Here is a 19,731-nt window from a genome sequence, read left to right on the forward strand (position 1 = left end):
ACCCGCGTCCCCCCGGCCGCAGCGGTACTACTGGCGGCTTCGCACAATGCTGGAGGTCCAGCGGTCGAGTTTGAGTTGTTAAAGTGGTTAAAAACACGGAAAAGTGCCAGTTTGACGCTAAGCTACTGTTAGCACAGTCTGCGCGCGTGGGAAGTGACGTCAGGCTGCGTTTGTCAACTCGCGCTACGTCAGAGGGCGGAGCCGCACGAGACCCATTATTATTTTCATCCTGAAAAGTGAAAGTTTGAGTAGGAAGTGAATTTATGAACGTTAATGTGAGTGAGTGAGTGAGTGAGTGAGTGAGCGAGCGAGAGAGAGAGAGAGAGAGAGAGAGAGTGAGTGAGTGAGTGAGTGAGACAGATTTCCCAATTGTATTTTGACTTGACTTCTGATGACAAATTTGAATTTTTTAAAAGAAAATTCATAATTCTGAGAAAACACGTTCCGAAAGTAAGGCAGAATTCCTCGAATAAAAGTCAGATTTTATAGTAAATCTCAGATTTCTAAGACAAAGTGTCAAAATCTTAAAAAGAGAAAAAAAAAATCTGACTTCGAAGAAAAAGGAATTTCAGGAAATAAGTCAGATTTCTAAGGCAAAATATCAGAATTTAAAAAAATAGCCAAAATTTTAAGAATAAAGTCAGTATTTGAAGAGAAATAATCTGAATTCCAAGAAAAAAACATTGAATTCTAATTTAAAAATAAAAAAAAGTCAGAATTTCACATAAGAAAAAGTCAGACACCCAAGAGAAAAATATGAATCCGGAAAAAAAAGTCAATTTCTAAAACAATAATGTCAGGATTTTAAGAAAAGAGTCCGAAAGCAGTGTGAATCCTCAGAAAAAAAGTCAGAATTCTGACTTTAATCTGACCTAGATTTAAGAAAAAGCTGTAACAAGATATGAAGATTTTCTTTTACTTTTATTCTCCTTAAGAGCAAATAGCTAAAATCACAAAAGATAATTATTTTAGGTGCTGTTAATCCATAGACTGTATAGTATTTTAGTTGAGAGTTTGATGATTATTAGGGCTTCAATTTAGCGTCATGGAGTGATGACTAGTCTCTCACAACAGGTCTCTGGTTTGGGTCCATCCTCTTTACAAAGACAAATAGTTCATTTAACCAACTTGTGTATTTTCACTCTTTATAACTCTTGTTGATCCTTTGAAAATGCTCTTCGATTGTTTATTGGTTATTTTGTGACGTCTATGATTTTGAATTGTGTATCTTAAATATAGATCACATGTTTCTTAATTACTCATTGAGATAAATGTTGTCTTTGAGGTTTGGCTTGTAACCGGACAATTTCAGGCAGTTTTATTATTTACGTCACTGTTAAGGTGAGAATTCCTGAAACAGAGGAGCAACATTATTTTATCTTTTTTGTGCTTAACATTTGAATAGAGAGCCATTATTTTGTTGATGTATGTAGCTTCTTCCCACAGAAAAACAATTTAATTCCAGAAATTTGTACCTGAAAGTCATACTATTTATAGTGTAAGACAAGCCCATAAATGTAAGTTAAAGTTTGATCCTGCAAAGAGGAAACAATATGTGAAGACAGTCCAGAAAAGCTGGAATATAAATTTATAAAGAGCTGTGACAACAAGGAAAGGAGGTCTGTGGTCACGTGAACCCAAATGTGAATCTCTTTTTTAATCCATAGATGCCGTGTCCTGTGGTCTAAAGAGGACAGGAACCACGCAATCTGTGTGTTGAGGGGTCGCCTTATTGTGGCGTGGGCTGCCTAGATACCTGGAAAAGACACCATCAATGCTGAAAAGTGCATGAAGATTTTATATCAATATCAACTCAAATCCAATAAATGTTACAAGAAGAGGAAGTGTCACACGGTGGAAAACAAGACCCGGTCCCAGCTTATTTAAAATGTATTGCTGCCAATAATTTTCCATCAAAGAGTACAATTTTATCTTTCACAAGTTCTCTTGATTTATTTCAAAGAAAGCATCATAAAGCTCACATGTACTATTTAAAAGCGGGTTCAACATGCTGAAGTTGTAAATGTTTCCGTATCAACTTTGTTTGCTCTGTAAATGCCTCGGGTGTTACGTGAGGCTCAGTCCTGCTTCTATTTATACTGCGGCCTCTCTTGAACGCAGCAGAAGTGGCAGCGAGCTGTGAGGCTGAGAGTGTTTGACATCGTCACCTCACATCTACATGATCACAGTCTAAGATGAACTCTGAGCTCCGTCCCATTGTCTCCATCACCAGCTCCTGTTTTATAACACAAAGGAGGTCATCGTGGTTTCGAAAACAATTTGCAAATGTTTCGCAGTTCCAGGCGGCAGGAAAACAAGGTTGAAAATACTCAGAACTGAGGGAATCAGAGTTCATGTACTTCAAGTCTTGTGAATCTAAACCCCTACAAAACACTATAAAGGAAAACATTGTGAACTTGTTACACCACCTAGTGGGGTCTTTTGGACATTTTTAAAGTGTCTCTTTTTTTCTGTCCACCAGCTTGAAGCCGGCCTCAGATTGAAATGTGGTTTCATCTCATGTGACAGCATTTGGTGGTAGGAGATTAAAGTATGTGCCCATGTACAAAGTAAAGCTGGTCTTGCGATAATGCTTCCTGCCACATTTCATTCACAAAAACACAACTTCAAACAAACAGGCATCACTGCAGCAGAACCGATTCTCTTTGAAATGGAAATAAAACTTCTCTGTGCTGTGAAAATAACACTTTTAATCCTCAAGTTCACCATCAGAATACTGACTCACTACATCCTCTTTTTGTGTTTCATCAAATGTTTTTGGTTAGTTTAGTCACACAGGCTGGCATGCCGTTACATTCTGCTCTTTCCAATTACACACAATATGCCGAGACATAAGAACGTGTCCCAGGACAAAAAAAAACACAGAGGAAAGACAGGAAGGAGTGAGACATAATAAAAGCACAACAGTAAGACTAGTGTCAAGACATACAGAAACAGACAAACACACACGCACTAACAAACAAAGGACAGACAGAGAAACCACAATAATACATGAGGGATCAACTAAATACACAAAAGGAAGTAAAAAGGCAAAGCACCAGTCTACAGCATATGTTCCAAAGATTCAGCAATGTTGAGACAAGTCTCCAAAACTTTCTCCAATGCTTCATTTATGCGAGCTGTAGAGAGCTCCTTGTGTACAGTACGACATCCAGAAAGGAAAGGGTCCATGTTTTCCGCAGGTCCGACCACTTGTCAATGCAGGTCAAGCCTCTTTGCACCAAAGCCTCGTCTCCACTGCGTATTCTGTGCCAGAACGGCACGGTACAGGTGTTTGTGTGTTTCCACTGACAAAAGTGCATGGTGCCAAGAGTACCCCTCCGTTGAGGTACCGAGTACATTGGTATGGGTTCTATAAGGAGGATCGACAACACATCCGTCTGCTGACTGGTAGTGATGATCGTCACTCTGGACAAGCCCGCAATATTTAAATATTTCATCAGCCGTAAACCCTCCCGTTGTTGTTTCCTCACTGGTGTTTTAGATATCAGGGTTTATTGAAATGTTGGCGCTTCACAGCACCCTGGTCTTCCTACGAGGTGCAGACACTCCTTTCCATAACAGGAGGAGGAGATTCAGGAGCTGGACGCTGCTGCTGAGAATGAGAACGTTTTCCAAGCAGTGTCCCAGAGAACGGAGGCTCACTGCTTTACTCAGACGTCTGAGCACCAGATGTGTTCCACACTGGTCCCACGTTTACTGTTGGGCAACAGCGTCACATACCCGCATTGTTACGCTGGCATTCACAACCTCGCCTCTGCGGTGGAACCACACATCAGAGTAAACTCTGGGTAAGGTTGGCTCAAGGCAAAACCAGTCACAGTTAGTATTGTTACCACCTGGACTGACAGTGCTCATGCTGGCCTGTAGGGCTGCTCAGAGGCCACAGACTGGAACATGCTCAACAAGCCTACCGCTGACATCCATGAATACATGGAGACAGTGAGTGACAATGAGGCAGTGTGCATGCACAAAATATATGTGGCCTGCTGCAGTGGCCCCCGTCATTTTGCTCTTTTTGCCTTATTTAACTTTTTTTTCTTCACTCAGATTATTTTCTCCAGGTAGTGTTGGTGAGCCTTTCTCACCCAATCCAATACATCCTTTATTTCAGATATTGTCAATGACTGGAATATACTTTCTCTCACTTTGTTTACATTCCGATTGCCGGCCAGTGTTTATACACGGAAGATCAGCTGACCACCCTGAAGCTAACAGGCTTGTGCACATCATGACCTCCGAACCTTCCGAACCTCCCAGCTCCAGTTTGGAAAAAGACTCCTCGGGGATTCAGAGCAGGAACGAAACACTGGAAAAAGAGACACTGATCACAACATCTGAGAGAACAGCGGCTGGAAGAGAAAAGGAGTTTTAAATCATCTCTCCCGTCTGTTATTATGAGAAACATTAGATTGCTGGTGATGAATAAGATGGATGAGCTGATGGTGCTGGACCGGAGTCAGAGGGAGTACCAGGAGTTACGTTAATGTGCCTCACTGAGACATGGCTGCACTCTTGACAGTCCCGATGACAGTGGCAGTTCTGCGTTTCAGACCTGGGCCTTTTGTAGTGCTAAATAACTTTACTGATGAGAAAAAAACAGGAGTTCACGATTCTCCTTCTGCTGTAGCTGCATAAGAAAAGCAGGGGAAATTCATACCGATTAACCCATCGGTAGTAACCGCACAGAGCAGTGCTCAAGGGGAGCTGGGGGGGGGGGGGGGGGGGGGGGGGGGGGTGGTGTCTTGCTCAAGGACCTGGCAAATAATATAATGCAGAAATCTGTTGTGGGAGTTGTAGTGAGCATGCGCTTGGAGTGCTGCGATGCGTTCAGTGATGTCTTGAAAAGTCTGTCTTGAAAATGGTTTTGACAATAAATCTACGACCAAATCTCTTTATCTTCTCCTTTAGTCATTGTATGATGACAAAACCACTATTAAATAAACACAACTATGTTTTTGCTCGTGCAGCTCGCGACAGATGCAGTCAGCTCGTGCTGGAGAGAGAACTCTCTGACGATCCAATCAGAGGGCGTGAAAACAATGACATCACCCTCGCCCTGCTGGCAGGCCCAAACTGCTCGCTGTTGGTCTCAGACCACCTGAATTCTCCCACACACATCATCGTGGTTGTTTACGTTCCTCCCTCTGTTAATCCCCCATCTGCCTTCAACGCCATCCACTCCACAGTAGCCCGGTTACAGACTCAACACCTGAGTGCCTTCATCATCATCATAATCATCTTAGATGACTTCAATCACCTGCCTGGTTGTGTAGCGAAGCACATGAAAATCAATTAGAGGTGGAATTCTTCTTTAGGCTGTCACGGTAAAGTCGGCAGGCTCTCAGAATCTCGATCTGCTCATCTGCAAGTTTCGGGAACCACTTAGGCAGGGAGCACAAGAGATGTTGAATACTGTTAGAGACTTCCAACCCCTCTGTCAACGCAATGACTTGAATTGTGCATCTTCGGTTTCTGTCCTCATGTCTCCTTGCTTCACCTCCAGCCTTTGAAAAGCCAGGCCGTGGCTATCAAGAGTGCTTGAGTTGGTTTTCCATGACAGTTTTTAGATTCGCCACAACTGATCACGTGACTCTCTTCACTACACCCTCTTCTGGTTCAAAGTAGTATTACAGTGCATAACAAGCTGGAGTTACCTTGTTCACTTCTGCTTTTATTGCTTTTACTTTCACATTCACATCATGTTTCCAAATCCACATAAATGACATCAATGCATTCAATAAATCAATAATAAAATAAAAGGTAAAAAAATACAATACTTGTGTCTTTGGTTGGACTTTGCTGTCTGTTAATCAACTAAAAGACAAGCTTGTTAACAGCATGCAGATGGTTATATTTCATGTATGTTTTACACACTGTATGCCTCTAAGAGTTAGTTCTTTGTAAATACCCATAAAGGTATACCACACACATACAGCATCAATATGTTCAAGCTGAGTTTTGAACCATAACATGAAACATTTGTAGAAAATTCAGGTGTAGAAGTCAGTGGGATGCTCGGATCATGCAGCGAGGCGGAGACACATAAACTGCCATACAACTGGAGGCATTTTCATAAAGACAGTGTGCTACAGATACATAAAGCAAAGATACTCAACACAGTGACTCTTGTAAATAAAATATAGAAAGTCTCATAAAAAGACTATTATTATTTTAGATTTAATAACAAGATTAATTTGATAGATTTGCTAAAAAAGCACCTTTCAATCATAAATCCATGTCAATGTGTTATGGGTTGTCCAAAAACATCCTTTAAATATGACTGGTGGTAAATGTTCTCTGATCTCTTGGGAACCTTCACAGGGCCGTCTCTACACACGACGAGCCTCTCCGGATGTAGTAGCGCCTCACTTCCCTCCCGTCCTCGTTGCCCTCGGACCGATGCACGATGAGCACAGGGAAGAAGCGGGCGTCCCTGTAAGTGGGCGGGCTGTTGCTGAGCGCCAGCTGGCTGGAGTCGGACCGGCAGCACTGCTCCTCCACACGGCAGGGGTCCGTCAGGTCGCTGCTGCAGCTCCGCCACAGGGCCACGGTGCGGTGGGAGCCGTACATGCGGCACAGAGAGAAGCGGGACGTGTCGGAGGAGAGGTGGGAGTGGAACAGCGCTCCGCGGCAGGAGAAGATGGAGGAGCAGCTGGAGCTGGTGACGGTCCTCCTCCTGCCTGCTCTGGCTCCCTGTCCGTTGGCCTCGCCGCACTGCTCACAGTCCTCCTGGGCTTGCAGGGCGCCGTAGCTGTGAGCCGTCTGGCTGCTGTCCAGCAGGTTGGAGGACGAGGTGTCCTGCAAGGAGTTTGAGTCTGCAGTACTCGTGTTGATGAGCATGGCCTCAGAGTAGCTGGGAATCACCTGCCGGTTGCAGCGGATGTGCCACTCCATTTCAGTGCTGTCCAGTGTGTCTACTCTTGGAATAGCACAACCGACACCCACCGGCCCGCCCTCATCCAGAGAGGGGCTGCCGGGGACGTACTCCAGCCCAAACAGCTTCTCGATGCGGTAGTGCACATAAGCAGTGCGGTACTCTGTGAGCACCCGGAGAGGCCAGGACAGCATGAGCAGAGCTGCCAGCCAGAAGGCCACCTGGGACGTGTACCAAGGCATCCTGCTCGGGTCCACATAGGCTATCAGGTTCTCTCTGAAGTCCACATTTTTAAGCTGCATCCCCTCGCGGGCCTCCATGTAATCGTCCAAACCCTCGATTTCAGAGAAGAATCTGGCTCTCTGGTTGAGGTATTCGTTCTCCGGACCTGCCTCGGTGAAGCTGAAACACTTGGTGAAGCGCAGCCGGGTCGCTGGGTGTCCCTCCAAGCCCCTGAGGTCTCGGGATATGTCCTTCATCCCACAGTGACTGAAGTCAAACTCGCCCTCTGCCACGTGTGTGTTGACTCTCTCGTGGTACACCTGAGTGGTGGTGTAGGCGTCCCCGTTGCGGTATCGAGTGACTTGCCGCGTGCGCCGGACGAAGTGGTAGCTGATGGCCTTCCACCATATGCAGGGCTGCGCCTCGCGCATCCGCAGCACCCGCTCGTACACGCTGTCCGTGTCTGCTTTGTACTGCAGTGCAGTCCTGGCCCTGCAGTGCCAGCACTCCACCAGGTACAGCACGTAGAGCATGAGCAGGAAGGCCAGCGGGATGTAGATGTAGCCGTCAGAGCAGGGGCTGTCGTGGTAGATCATGGAGTGACCCCCGATGCCGACTCCAGAGGCGCCCCGCAGGGAGGAGGTGATGGAGGCCGTGAACGAGGCGGAGTTGAAGCTGATCTTGGTGACTCGGGTCAGCTGACACCAGGCCACCGCGCCCAGGCAGCTGTACATGAGCAGGGAGAGCAGCAGGCAGCGCCAGTGGGACTCCCGGCAGACACAAGAACCCAGGGATTGATGGACCGGACGCTGCTGCAGACAGAGTAATGAGAAAAAGGCACTTAAAGCAATGAACTCCTCAAACATGGCAGAGATTTCATGACTTGCAGTAGAAATGCAAATGAATCTGGCAACACTATAAATTGCAGAGCTTTTCCATACCCTTGCACAAAGTAAATCAAACTCAAGAAAGCAGAGTAGAGTTCAATTAATCTGCATAGTGTTTCTGTGAGGCTGTACCTCGAAGCACCAGGCAAATCAATATGACTGAGTTGTTTTCACTCATCTGCCTGAATCACATTCAACTTCTAATGCATGAGGGCAAGTAAACCTGCGAGAGGAGCATCCATCGTGGCATTTGATTAACCCATGCGTGCCCACCAATCATAACTGAATGAAACCAGTCCTTTATTGTGATAACTCAAATGTGAACTGTGGAACTAAACCAGATGTCTGCACGATTTATGACCAATAGAACTATTATTAACCCCTAAATGAAGCAGCCTGTAGTCACAAAATCATGCTTGGCTTTCAAAACAGAGAAAATAGTTTATAAACTTCTGTCTTGGATTGACCAAAAATCTATTTTATGTTGCATTGCTGAAATTTAAAAACTACAATTAAGACCTGCTGACATTTCATTCACATATTCAGCAATTCTGGCCATGTAAGAAGATAAGCTGCTGTAGCGTTTTACAGTTTAGTACTTTCACCATTACATTTGGTTGTTTGTTAACATGTTAGCATGCGATGCAAATTTTAGCTGACATTAAGCTACTGAACCATTCTTTTATTTGAGAGTCAAATTTATCAGATGGACATCAAAAGTTAAAAAATAAAATAAAAAGGGTATATTTACACGTCACTTTGAGAAAAGCTGCAGGGAGCCAGTAGAGAAGGGCTGAAGAGCCACATGCGGCTCCAGAGCGGTGAGTAACTACTTATTGATTTCTGTTTGAAGACACTTCTGTATGGTAAAAACTTTAATAAAAGTGTGGTGATGTATGGTCCTAAAATGCCTTGTTTTGCGCCACTGAAGGTGGAAACTGCAGCGAAGGAATAAGTGTTGAAGAGAACAACCTCATATTTATGGGTACACTGGAAAATTAAACTTATTTAGAAAGACAAATAACTCAACAAAAGAAATAAACACTTTAAGTGAACAATTAAACTGATTAGTTCCACTAAAATATAAATATATGGGGCAGCTTTTTTCCATTCACATCATGAAGGTTGTGTGCATGCGCGCGTGCACACACACACACACAGTCTTTTCTGCTGAGTGCTGGGCGGCGAGCTGAGAGCGGACGAACAGAGAAAGTGCTCACACTTGCAATACCAACCAGCAGTAAAATGGTCCCATTCAGCAAAGAGACTGGCTGAAGGCGATTTCATCAGGAACACGAACAGTCAAAGACGCTACAGAGTGTCCTTTAAACGTGCACAGAGATCAAACGAGGACGCCGACGTCTACTGGAGGACATTGAACGTTTTTTTTTTAGTTTTTGCTCTCTTTAATGAAGATGACCAAAAGAAAAGTTCAGATGTGGTTGTTGTGGTGACATTCCTCCACATGACCTGCTGTGTTTGACGACCACCTCTGCTGTTTTATGGAGTGAGAGGATTTACACTGACAAGCAGCCATCCATTACTGCAGTCACACAGGGGAGGGATGTCACGCTGACGGTGCCTTCTCAGTTATTTACGAAGACAGCGGGGATTCAGTTCTTGTGTAGTGGAGATGACGGACCTTCCAGGAGGCTGAGCCTTGTGACTGCAGATGTTACAGACTACATGTAAACGCACAGCTGAAAAACGCTGACAGTCATGTTTTTTTTTAAAAATTTGAGTAAAATGTCAGAACATGTGTAACACTGTGCAAACCTCAGCCAATCATGACCCTCCAGTCCTTACAGGGGCACCAAGTAAGATTTAAGTCACTGCGTTAAGTATAAATCTGTCCCGCTGAGTCTTACACCAAGTAAATCAGCACTGCATGAACACTATGAGCCTTTTTGGTTGGTAATTGGTCCGAACCCGCTTCTCATGCACGCTACACCAGGGTGTAGTAGTTATGAGGTTCAGCCATGGTTGTAGTCACAAGTCCTCCTTATTTTAGTGACTCAACACACCATCTGGTGGAGGAAACTTGTATTGCAGTAATTAACGGGCATATAGCAACAGTATGTCACAAATTGTCTTTGAAATGGGAAAGACGATTGTATTTGGGTTGAATATCTGTAGTAAAACAATGCTCTTCTGTTTTATCTCAGCCAGGAAGCATGAGGACAATTGTAGTTAGGCTTTTTTTTCTACGGCGACATCACAGTTACAGTTTGAGTCTTTTTTTTATGTTATTATATTTTCATAAAATATAAAACCAAGATGACATGCTGGTCTTAGTGCTCCTAAACAATTGACTCCCCAAATGTTGGATCAAAATTTAACAGCAGTTATATATAAAAAAATATATATACACGTCATGAATAAAAATCACACGTTCCTCAGGAGGTGATCTGAGGACAGCTCAGCTCAGCTCATTAATATTTGCGACACACAGCAGCTCTTTCACGAGATATATTCTCAGTATTTACTCAGTGGAAGTAAAGATAAAGACAATGGTGATCGAATACAGATAAATGTGGAGTTATTAACATGTAAAGGAGAATGGTGTAGAACATAGTTGTAAAGCATGTAGATGCACACAACTCTGTGCTTTCTTTCTGTGAGAGTACTTTTCCAGATCACTGGAGTCTGCCGGAACTGTGGGAAAGGGACTTTTCGGACATGGCAGCCAGCAGAGCTGCTGCTTGGCTGCAGGTAGAAGCAGCTTCGCTCCGATGGCACAGAAAGGTGAGCCAGCAGCACTTCCATGAATTCAGTATGAACCCACAACTCAGCTGGAAAACGTTTGTAGAGAACAATGAAGGGTAAAGAATAGTAGGCAGATTTCCAAGTGGCTGCTTAAAGACTGATGTCTGCAATATTGATTTTAGGGTTTTTGCTTGCTGGCTCTTCTTTTTGGTTGGTATATGCAGATCATCAGATTGGATTCAGTGAGGAAATGATGCATACTTCTTATCACATAGACTGTGGTTGTAAAAACGGACCCACTGAAGACTCTGGCCTGGCCTGTGGGATCATAATACAAGGAGTAGAAAGTAGTAGGAAGAAAATGACTGTACTTTTTTCTGTATTAATAAGCAGAGCTTTGAATTTATATCCCAAAGATTGCAGTGTTGCAGCAGACAGAGCGAAACAAAAGAGACCTGCACCAATATGTCAGTGACAAGCAGCATAAAAGCTGTGATATACTGCATCAAAGAGTATGATTTGTAAAAACATGCATGGCAAATATTGCAAAGTGTCACAAATGTAAGACTTGCACCAGGGGCCATGATTGAAAAAATGCCTTAATGTTGCACATAACATTTTTGAACATGAATGCATAAGTGTTTTCATTAAAAATAAAGGAAAACATTAGGAGTCGTACACTGGACTAATGTGAGTTTTACACCCTGACAGTGGTATCTACAATTCAAAACATGTATAAAAATCAATGTCCACACCACTGCAAATCAATAATAAAAACACACAAACTACATATATTTTCACTTTAGTTGGGTCAATCTCATTAGGCATTACTAGTATAAATATTAGTACAACATCTGTACACAAAGTGTTGTTAAAGTCTCTATACCTCAAGATTGTAAAAAGTCAATATAAAGATAGAACATTACATTCTGATAATACGAACAAATCCCTCACAAAGGGGTGGAAAACTGACCAAAGTCACACATAGTTCATGATTTCTGGTTAAATCATTCTCTTAATAAGCCCTACGCATGCTTGGGCATGAGTCCAACAATAAAATAATGTGATTTCCCCCAAAAAAAGGAAGAACGAGGACTTAGTAGACTGCATTAATCTGGAGCAATATCGAGGTACATGAGGTACTTTGCTCAAACAAACAAACATTATGATGTTAAAGTAAGATTTTAAAAAAAGACCCTCAATATTGAAGCATTTTCCCCCCTCTATATTTTAGTATTTCCTACATGTTACCATTATTAGTTCATAAGAAAACATAACACATGTGGCTTCTTTCCCAATGAAGCATTCATGTTAAATCAGTACTATTAAACACCAATATGTGTCATTCATGAATAATAATGTTTCAGGAAGTGTTTTAAGGTTTTTAATTACATTCTTCCTCTCAGTCCTAAACATAATCTTTAATGATGAGGTGTCTGAGCCTGAACATGGTACAAAGGTGTCTTCTTCAGGAAAGTATTTTGTATTTTGGAATCGTCATGAACTGAACTGTTCTTTTTGAAGACAAATCATGAAAAGTGAAACTCTGTTAATAAAATGTTAATGCTTATGTCCTGTATATGTTTGTCACATGTAAAGTGTTTTACATTTTAGAACATTTTTTCTCACAGAAAAGTCTAAGAATGATTCTTTTTTCATACAATGGAATGTGTTTTGGTGTGACATTACATCTCCTGGCATATTGACACCCACCTCGTCTGGGACGTCGGAGCCACCGGGTGAGTCCTCCTGGCCTTGGTCCTCCTGGTCCTGGTCCTCGTCTTGGTCCTCCTGGTCATGGTCCTGGTGTTGGTCATCCTGGTCCTGGTGTTGGTCCTCCTGGTCCTGGTCCTGGTCCTGGTCCTGAGGCGCTGCCTCCTCCGCAGAGTCCGGGTCTAGCAGCATGCTGCAGCGGCTCACTCCCTCTTGTTTCCCGGCTTGGCCCTGGCCATCGCCGCCCTGGGCCCGGCAGTGTCCGGGCGGGAGGCTGCGGGGAGCTGCTGCTGCTGCTGCTGCTGCTGCGGCTGCTGCTGCTGTGCGGACTCGGAGCGGGACGCGGTGCGGGGCTCCGGCGGGGCTGCGGGGCGGCCGGCTGGAGGGGGGCGGAGCTGCGGGAGGTCACCGCAGCACAGGCAGCACGGGTTGACCATGGTGCTGTCCGGAGAGCCGCTGGTAGGGGACCGGACACCCACAGCTCGGATCACACCAACACACGTCTCCGCACGACACCGCAACGTTTCCCCGCAACGCGAAGGAGCTCACGTGCACACTTCCGGTGATTCACAATAAAAGCCCTGATTGCATGTTAAAAACATGTGAAGAGTTTTCAAACAAATTCTATCAGCTGCATCAGGCAACGACACATTTTAATGTTTCATTCTCTCACATTCTGTTCAAAAACAACCATCAAACTGGACTCAATTCTTTAAAGCTCATGCTGACGATAGAAAATAAATGCTTGTTATTTTGACTACATACCCTACTTATAGCCTTATGGACTGGACTCCCCGTATATGTATATATAAATGTAGATATTTTTTGTTTTATATATAGAGAGATTTTTTTTTATCTTTTGTATTATTCTGTACCTCTACTGTACACCACGGAGTTGTCTTTTAATTTCGTCATACTTGTAAAATGACTATAGAAGCATTCTATTTTATTCAAAATTAACACAATCAATTTTTATGGAAGTATACATAAACATACACATAAGTGAAGAAAAATTTATTGAGGAATGTTAAAATGTGATTTTTAATTTTGACACTTAATAAAGAATTATAAACAACAACAACAACAACAATAACAACAACAACAACAACAACAACAACAACAACAACAATAATAATAATAATAATAATAATAATAATAATAATAATAATAATAATAATAATAATAATAATAATAATAATGATAAATAATCAACTTGATGGACTGCATGTTATAGGTTGTTAAGCACACAGCCTGTGGGCCAAAAACAGCCAGAAACAGGGTTGAGTTTGGCCCTGGGATGAATATTCAAAGTGTACAGACTTTACATCTTGCAAGTAACTGCTGTTTCTAGGTTGCATGGTTAACAGTAGCAGGATTGATGAAAATGTGCAATGACAGGCCTTTGAGAACATTAGTCTGAAGAGAAATGTGGTCAATGAAATTTCAGATTGTTGTGCAGACTTGGAGTGCCTAGAAAAGAACAATAGAATAGAATAGAATAGCATGGTGAGGTGAGGTGAGGTGAGGTGAGGTGAGGTGAGGTGAGGTGAGGTGAGGTGAGGTGAGGTGAAGTGAGGTGCACCCTGCAGACCATCGTTCTGAGGAGGCAGCTGGACCCTATGGCATCTTCAACCAGTCCTAGTCAGGTGGACGATACAAAGCATTAAAAACAAGTATAACCAAATTTAAGAACAGGTTTTATCCAAAAGCAATCACCACACTCAATACATGAGAACACATTTGATGTGCAGTATGTTTTATAAAGGATCAGTGAAATTATGTACTGACAGAATGCATGCCATGTGATGGGTGTCTACTTGTGTCTTCCTACTTTAATTTAGGGCTTTTAGCATGTTACTGGATTTTTAAAGGGTTTTCCTGTACAGTATGATGTACAATGAATTTTATAGTGCTTTTAGTGGATGTACAGAACCGATGACACTTATTTCAATGTACTTTTTGCAATTGCGATAAAACTATTCTATTCTATTCTGTTCCATTCTATTCTATTATATTCTGAGAGACAGATGGACGGACAGATTTTGACTATTAATCTTAAGGGAAAAGTATTCATTCATTTGCATTCATTCATTGAAATACCAATTCATTTTATGGAGAAAAAAAATCATTTCACTATTTAATTATGTGTTTGTTTGTTTTTTATAGTCAAATTACAACTTTTGTAGAGACAAAGAAACAGTAAAAGGCTTCTTGTAAATGACACTTGAACACGTAGTACTACAAATGGAAGTTTAGACTCTTCCGTGTAAACTGAAAGCATATATAACAACATCCAGAAATGCTGCCAACTTCTCTGGTGAGCTCATCTGAGATGGACTGATGCAAATGAGAAAAGATGTGCTGTGGTCTGAGGAGTCCACAGTTCAGATCATTCCAGGAAATAATGGATGTTGTGATGTGACGTCTGAGCTGCAGAGGCAAAGGACCATCCAGATTGTTTCCAGTGCTAATGTCAATAGACAGAATCTGTGAGTGTCTGGGGGTGTATTAGTGCACATCATGGATTACTGCCACATTTGTGAAAGCCCCATTATGCTTTAAGTTACACGCCGTTTTTTTAGGAACATGTGCTGCCATCCAGACAGTGTCTTTTTCAGGGACGCCCCTGTTTATTTCAGCAAGACCCATTCTGCACGTGTTACAGCAGTGTGCTTTTAAAGTAAAAGAGTTCAGGTACTAGACTGGCCTGCATGAAGTCTGGACCTGTCTCCCATTGAAACTCCGGACTGTTGAGCAAATGAAGTCCTCAACCACACAGTGGTGCAGCAGTTAGTGCTCTCGCCTCACAGCGAGAAAGGTTCTGGTTCTGATACCGGCTGGGGCATTTCTGTGTGGGTTTCTGTGTTTGTGTGGCCCCCACCAGCTCTGTGTGGCTGAGTACTGCCCCAAGGAAGCTGATACACTATGTTAAATTTTTGTTTTGAATCCTTTATGGCAAAGAATTTCACTGTCAAAACTTCATCAACTAGAACAGGCACTTTTGCGTGCCACATTTGTTTGTGCAACTGAGATAGCATCACCAGCAGGTAAGTCGTTAGCTCATATTGTTGTAAACTAGCCTGTCAGGTAGCAACACCACTGTGTGAAACACTGAGCATGGAGTGTCTCCATGGCAAAAGATGTTGATCTCCTTTGATCTCCTCCATGAGGTGCCTCTCCCATTCACATTGTAAGGGACATTTCTTGCAGCTTTCTGGGATTTATTTGGAAACGGTTAGAAGTTAACATCCCAAAATCTAATTAATCGGTTGTTGGATGATGACAAATCAATTCTGAAGATTCCATGCAATTCGGATTAGTAGATTTTGCAAAAAGTTGGCAAAATACATACATACAAACCAATACCAATAAAAAAAAATATACAGACAAAAACATAACCTTCCCCCACCGTTTGTAGCTGAAGGTAATTAGTGTTCCAAACACTTCCTGAGAAAATATGATACATAATAGTGGTATATATTTCCCTCTAGATTAATCTATCGATCTATCTATCTATCTATCTATCTATCTATCTATCTATCTATCTATCTATCTATCTATCTATCTATCTATCTATCCATCCATCGGATTGAAGTGAGGTTGTTTTGGTTTGGAGCCTGCAGTTCCCCCTCCCGCCGTTGGGGGCTCTGTGTGAACACGAGCCCACCCAATTACACCGGAACTTGACAGGCAGCAGACAAGGCGGAGGTCTAGCACTGTTTGAGAAGCAGAGCGAACAGGTTTCTACTCAAAATGTACCACCGTCACCTCTCAAAGAGCCACATCTCGCTGGGTAAGAGTGCAGTCCAGGCTGCTTTTCTTCCGGTTGGCTCGGTGTTTGTTGACATGTTGAATGTCGGCCTCTCCGGAGCGGACGGAGTCCCAGCTGAAGGCTCTCAGGACGGTTATACAAGGTTAAGACCTCCGTCCCACTCCTGTGGAGGCATCCATGAAAACCACTCCTGTCCTGGACTCAGACAGGACTGTCCTCCCAGCAGGACCCGGGTAAACACCGCACAGAGAAGGGTCCCCCGGTATGGGAGCGGAGTTAACGTTTGGAGGACTTTATCTGTCCGCGGAGGCTGGCGGAGCTCCAGTGGCTCTCTGTCCGGGGGACAGGTCACCGGTGTCCGGCCCTACAGTGGAAACGGAGCCGGATCAGAGCCTCTCCACAAAAGCAAAACAGGCTACTATGATATACTGGAGGTGCAGCCTGCCGCCACCCAGGCCCAGATCAAAACAGCATACTACAAGCAGTCCTTCATCTACCACCCGGATCGAAACTCCGGCAGAGACGAGGCCACCGTCCGCTTCTCCGAGATCAGCGAGGCCTACACCGTCCTGGGAAACAAGGCTCTCCGCAAGAAGTACGACCGAGGGCTGCTGACCTTGTCGGACCTCACCACCACCCGGAGACCGTCCGGGAAGGAGGGCTCCGGGCGGCAGCAGAGTCGGAAGGCCGCGGTGAGCGCGGAGCAGCGGAGGAAGGTCTACGACTTCGACTCGTTCTTCAAGTCCCACTACAGCGACCAGCTGCAGAGACAGAAAGACATCCGAGTCCGCAGAGAGGAGATCCAGAGGAAGGAGGAGGAGAAGCTGCACGAAATGAACATGGACAGGATGACGGAGGTCGGCGTTGTAGTGATGCTCATGTTGGCTCTGGGCTTAATAATGAGTGTAAAAAAGTCATAAAGTTGATCTGTATGTAGATACTGGACTGGACTGGACTCCAACTCCAATGGAACAATGGTTCATCCTTCCCTTCATCTTCTATGCTTCACTACAGGGTGCAGCTATGGACAAAACCAGGTTACACCCAAACACACACTTTGATTCTCATCATCACCTTTAATAACAGAAGTTGTTTCAAAAACCTCCCTTTAGGAGAAGTGCTTTTAAAGGAAAGTAATCAGAAATAAAAGGTATAATGGGATCAGGATGGGTAGAGCGACAATTAAAATAGCTAAATAGAGCAATATCAGCAGTTCAAATTGGAGACTTGTCCTGCATGTTTCAGGGTCTCCCTGCTGCAAGACACTGGATCTCCAGAAGATGCTTTGGAGACCTCTCACTTACATCACTTTTAGAAGTTGGAATGGGACAGTATAGATGTACCTTTTGAAAATGAACTGAAGCTGAATGTGAATTAACAGCTGAGTTTATGTGAGAATTGAAAGAAATGTTGTAGATAAGATGACACGATGGTTCTTTACTTGTAATTTAAGGTCTCCTATTAACCTGAAGACCCACCAGGGCCCGGTTGTTCAAAACTGGGTTGTCTTTTAACCAGCCGTTAAATACGTTTAACCGACCATTAGCTCTAACAGCACCGTTATGTTGTTGTTCAAAACTGGGTTAACTTTAACCAGGTGTTATCTTGATGTTAAAGTTAACGCACCTCCGGACCTCCGCTAACTTTTTAACAGTGGTTAACTCTCACCATGGCGTTCACTGGCAGCGCTGCGTTCATGATGCCAGTTCAACAAAGGAAGGATAGGGTGGACCGTGGACTGAACTTTGATATAAGTCAATACTGGAATGAAGAGTTACGCCTCTACGGAGCCCCAGAGTGGCCATAGAGAACACAAAAAATGATAACGCGTGGGAATGAGATAATAATTACTAACCTCAAATTAATAACTCGAGACACCGAGTTACTATCTAGTTCCCTCGTATTATATTTTTTCACCAATGTTGCCTCCGTCCAGTCGTATTTGCTGTTATGGAGCTTTCAGATCAAATAATGCGGACCACATTAGATATTGGTGTTTTCTAACTAAAGCATGTGAAATACAGACGTGTTAAACTCACCTTGATCCAAAACGAGAGGATCTAATTCTCACGTCTCTCCTCTTTACCATAAATAAATGAGCTTGGGGCTTATTTTTCAACATTTGGGCATTACATAGTGAATTTCTGCTCCTTTCACTTTATTTCTGGACGTGTCTGAATCAAAAGCTTCAACATGGAGGACTGGAGGTGTAGAATGATAGAACGCTGCTCTACAGCCGTTTCTAATAGCAACCTATGTCAACACACGCTGATCAAAAACAAAAGTTCTCTTTCACATGAAGCCATTAAAAGGCTCATTTTATGGCAAAAAAACTCCAAGCTTTCATTCACAGTAGTATGTAGTTTGTTTAGTAGTTACTGATGAACCAAACAGTTTACTTTATTATAAAGAAGTTCTGTGGAGCGTCTCATAGTGGCGCAACACACAGACTTCAGCCTGCGGTCATAAAGCGATGCAACACCTGGAATAGAAGTTAGTTACAATTATATATACATATGTATATGTATATATACACATACACAATGAAAAACCACAATGGAAAACTACTTCTAAATTCTATAGAAGCAGCTGACATCACTAAAATATTACTCGGAAGTAATTCATTCGTGGCCAGAGAATAAATGATCTCGTTTCCTCGCTTTATTAATTTGAGGTAACGACTTATCTCGTTCCCACGCGTTATTATTTTTTCCCTCTTTGGCCACTCTGGGGCTCCGTACAGTTCACGTTCTATGTCATCCTCTCGGGTCAAATTTAAAAAAAGATGAGGCACCATGATGTCATCCGATCATCCAGCTCAGTTTTCATGTTCCATTTTAATATCCCGGTGGCAGCGTAGTTTGTCATGTTTTATGGTCGTTTTATAGACGAGATGAAAACACTGTGTAATTTTCGGTAACCAGAAATGCTGCAGACATAATGCGGAAGAATGGAGACTTGAAAGTGGGCGGAGCCTTGGGCGGAGCGGCGTCAGGGATGCTGAACAGTGACGTTAACCTCCCTGTTAACTTTGACAGCGACGTTAGCTAACGGAATGACTAACCATGTTATAAACAACGCATATTTAACGGTCGGTTAGCTCACGGCTATGATTAAAATAACCCAGTTTTGAACAACCGGGCCCAGATCATCACCAAGCCATGTTTCAAACCTTGTTCTGCCTCTGACCAGGAAAAGCTGAACACTGATGGACACGCCCACTATCAGTTACCCGGCAACTGATGAAAATGGTCGCCTTGACTTGAACTTGAGTTTTATTGGGTGATTTTCTGCTGTTTGACGGGTTATTTGCTGAAGCCAGCCGACTGTGGTGACGAGCAGCACACTTCCTCCTCTCTCTCTGTGAACAGCGTGTTTGTTTCGAGCCTGAAGACTCACTGTGTGATGTTTGAGCTCACTGCTCTTGTTGCTACGATTCCCCCACTGTGCCTACATGTTGTGAGCATGTGGTCACATGCAGACAGAGGAAGCTCCACTGGTTGATTTACAACCATTTCAGTTCAATATCTTTG

At 43.3% G+C, this 19,731-nt stretch overlaps 2 protein-coding genes across 2 annotated transcripts; one reads left to right on the top strand and one right to left on the bottom strand.

The window, feature by feature from the left end:
* Positions 1–5,676: 5,676 nt before the first annotated feature.
* Positions 5,677–12,948, bottom strand: LOC308120106 (transmembrane protein 151B). Its single transcript, XM_080480514.1, has 2 exons — positions 12,427–12,948; positions 5,677–7,932 (listed from the first exon to the last, which is right to left on the bottom strand). Exons 1-2 carry the CDS (start codon positions 12,616–12,618, stop codon positions 6,340–6,342), a joined length of 1,785 nt encoding a protein of 594 aa, XP_080336640.1. The 5' UTR covers positions 12,619–12,948; the 3' UTR covers positions 5,677–6,339.
* A 3,231-nt stretch (positions 12,949–16,179) lies between these two features.
* Positions 16,180–17,118, top strand: LOC308119733 (dnaJ homolog subfamily C member 30, mitochondrial-like; the record flags this gene model as incomplete). The annotated part of the gene is made up of 1 exon (XM_080479883.1): positions 16,180–17,118. One exon carries the CDS (start codon positions 16,180–16,182, stop codon positions 17,116–17,118), a length of 939 nt encoding a protein of 312 aa, XP_080336009.1.
* Between the last annotated feature and the right edge of the window lie 2,613 nt (positions 17,119–19,731).

This window comes from Lipophrys pholis, assembly GCF_963383615.2.
Source record: "Lipophrys pholis genome assembly, chromosome: 14".
In the NCBI taxonomy this organism is placed as follows: Eukaryota; Metazoa; Chordata; class Actinopteri; order Blenniiformes; family Blenniidae; genus Lipophrys; species Lipophrys pholis.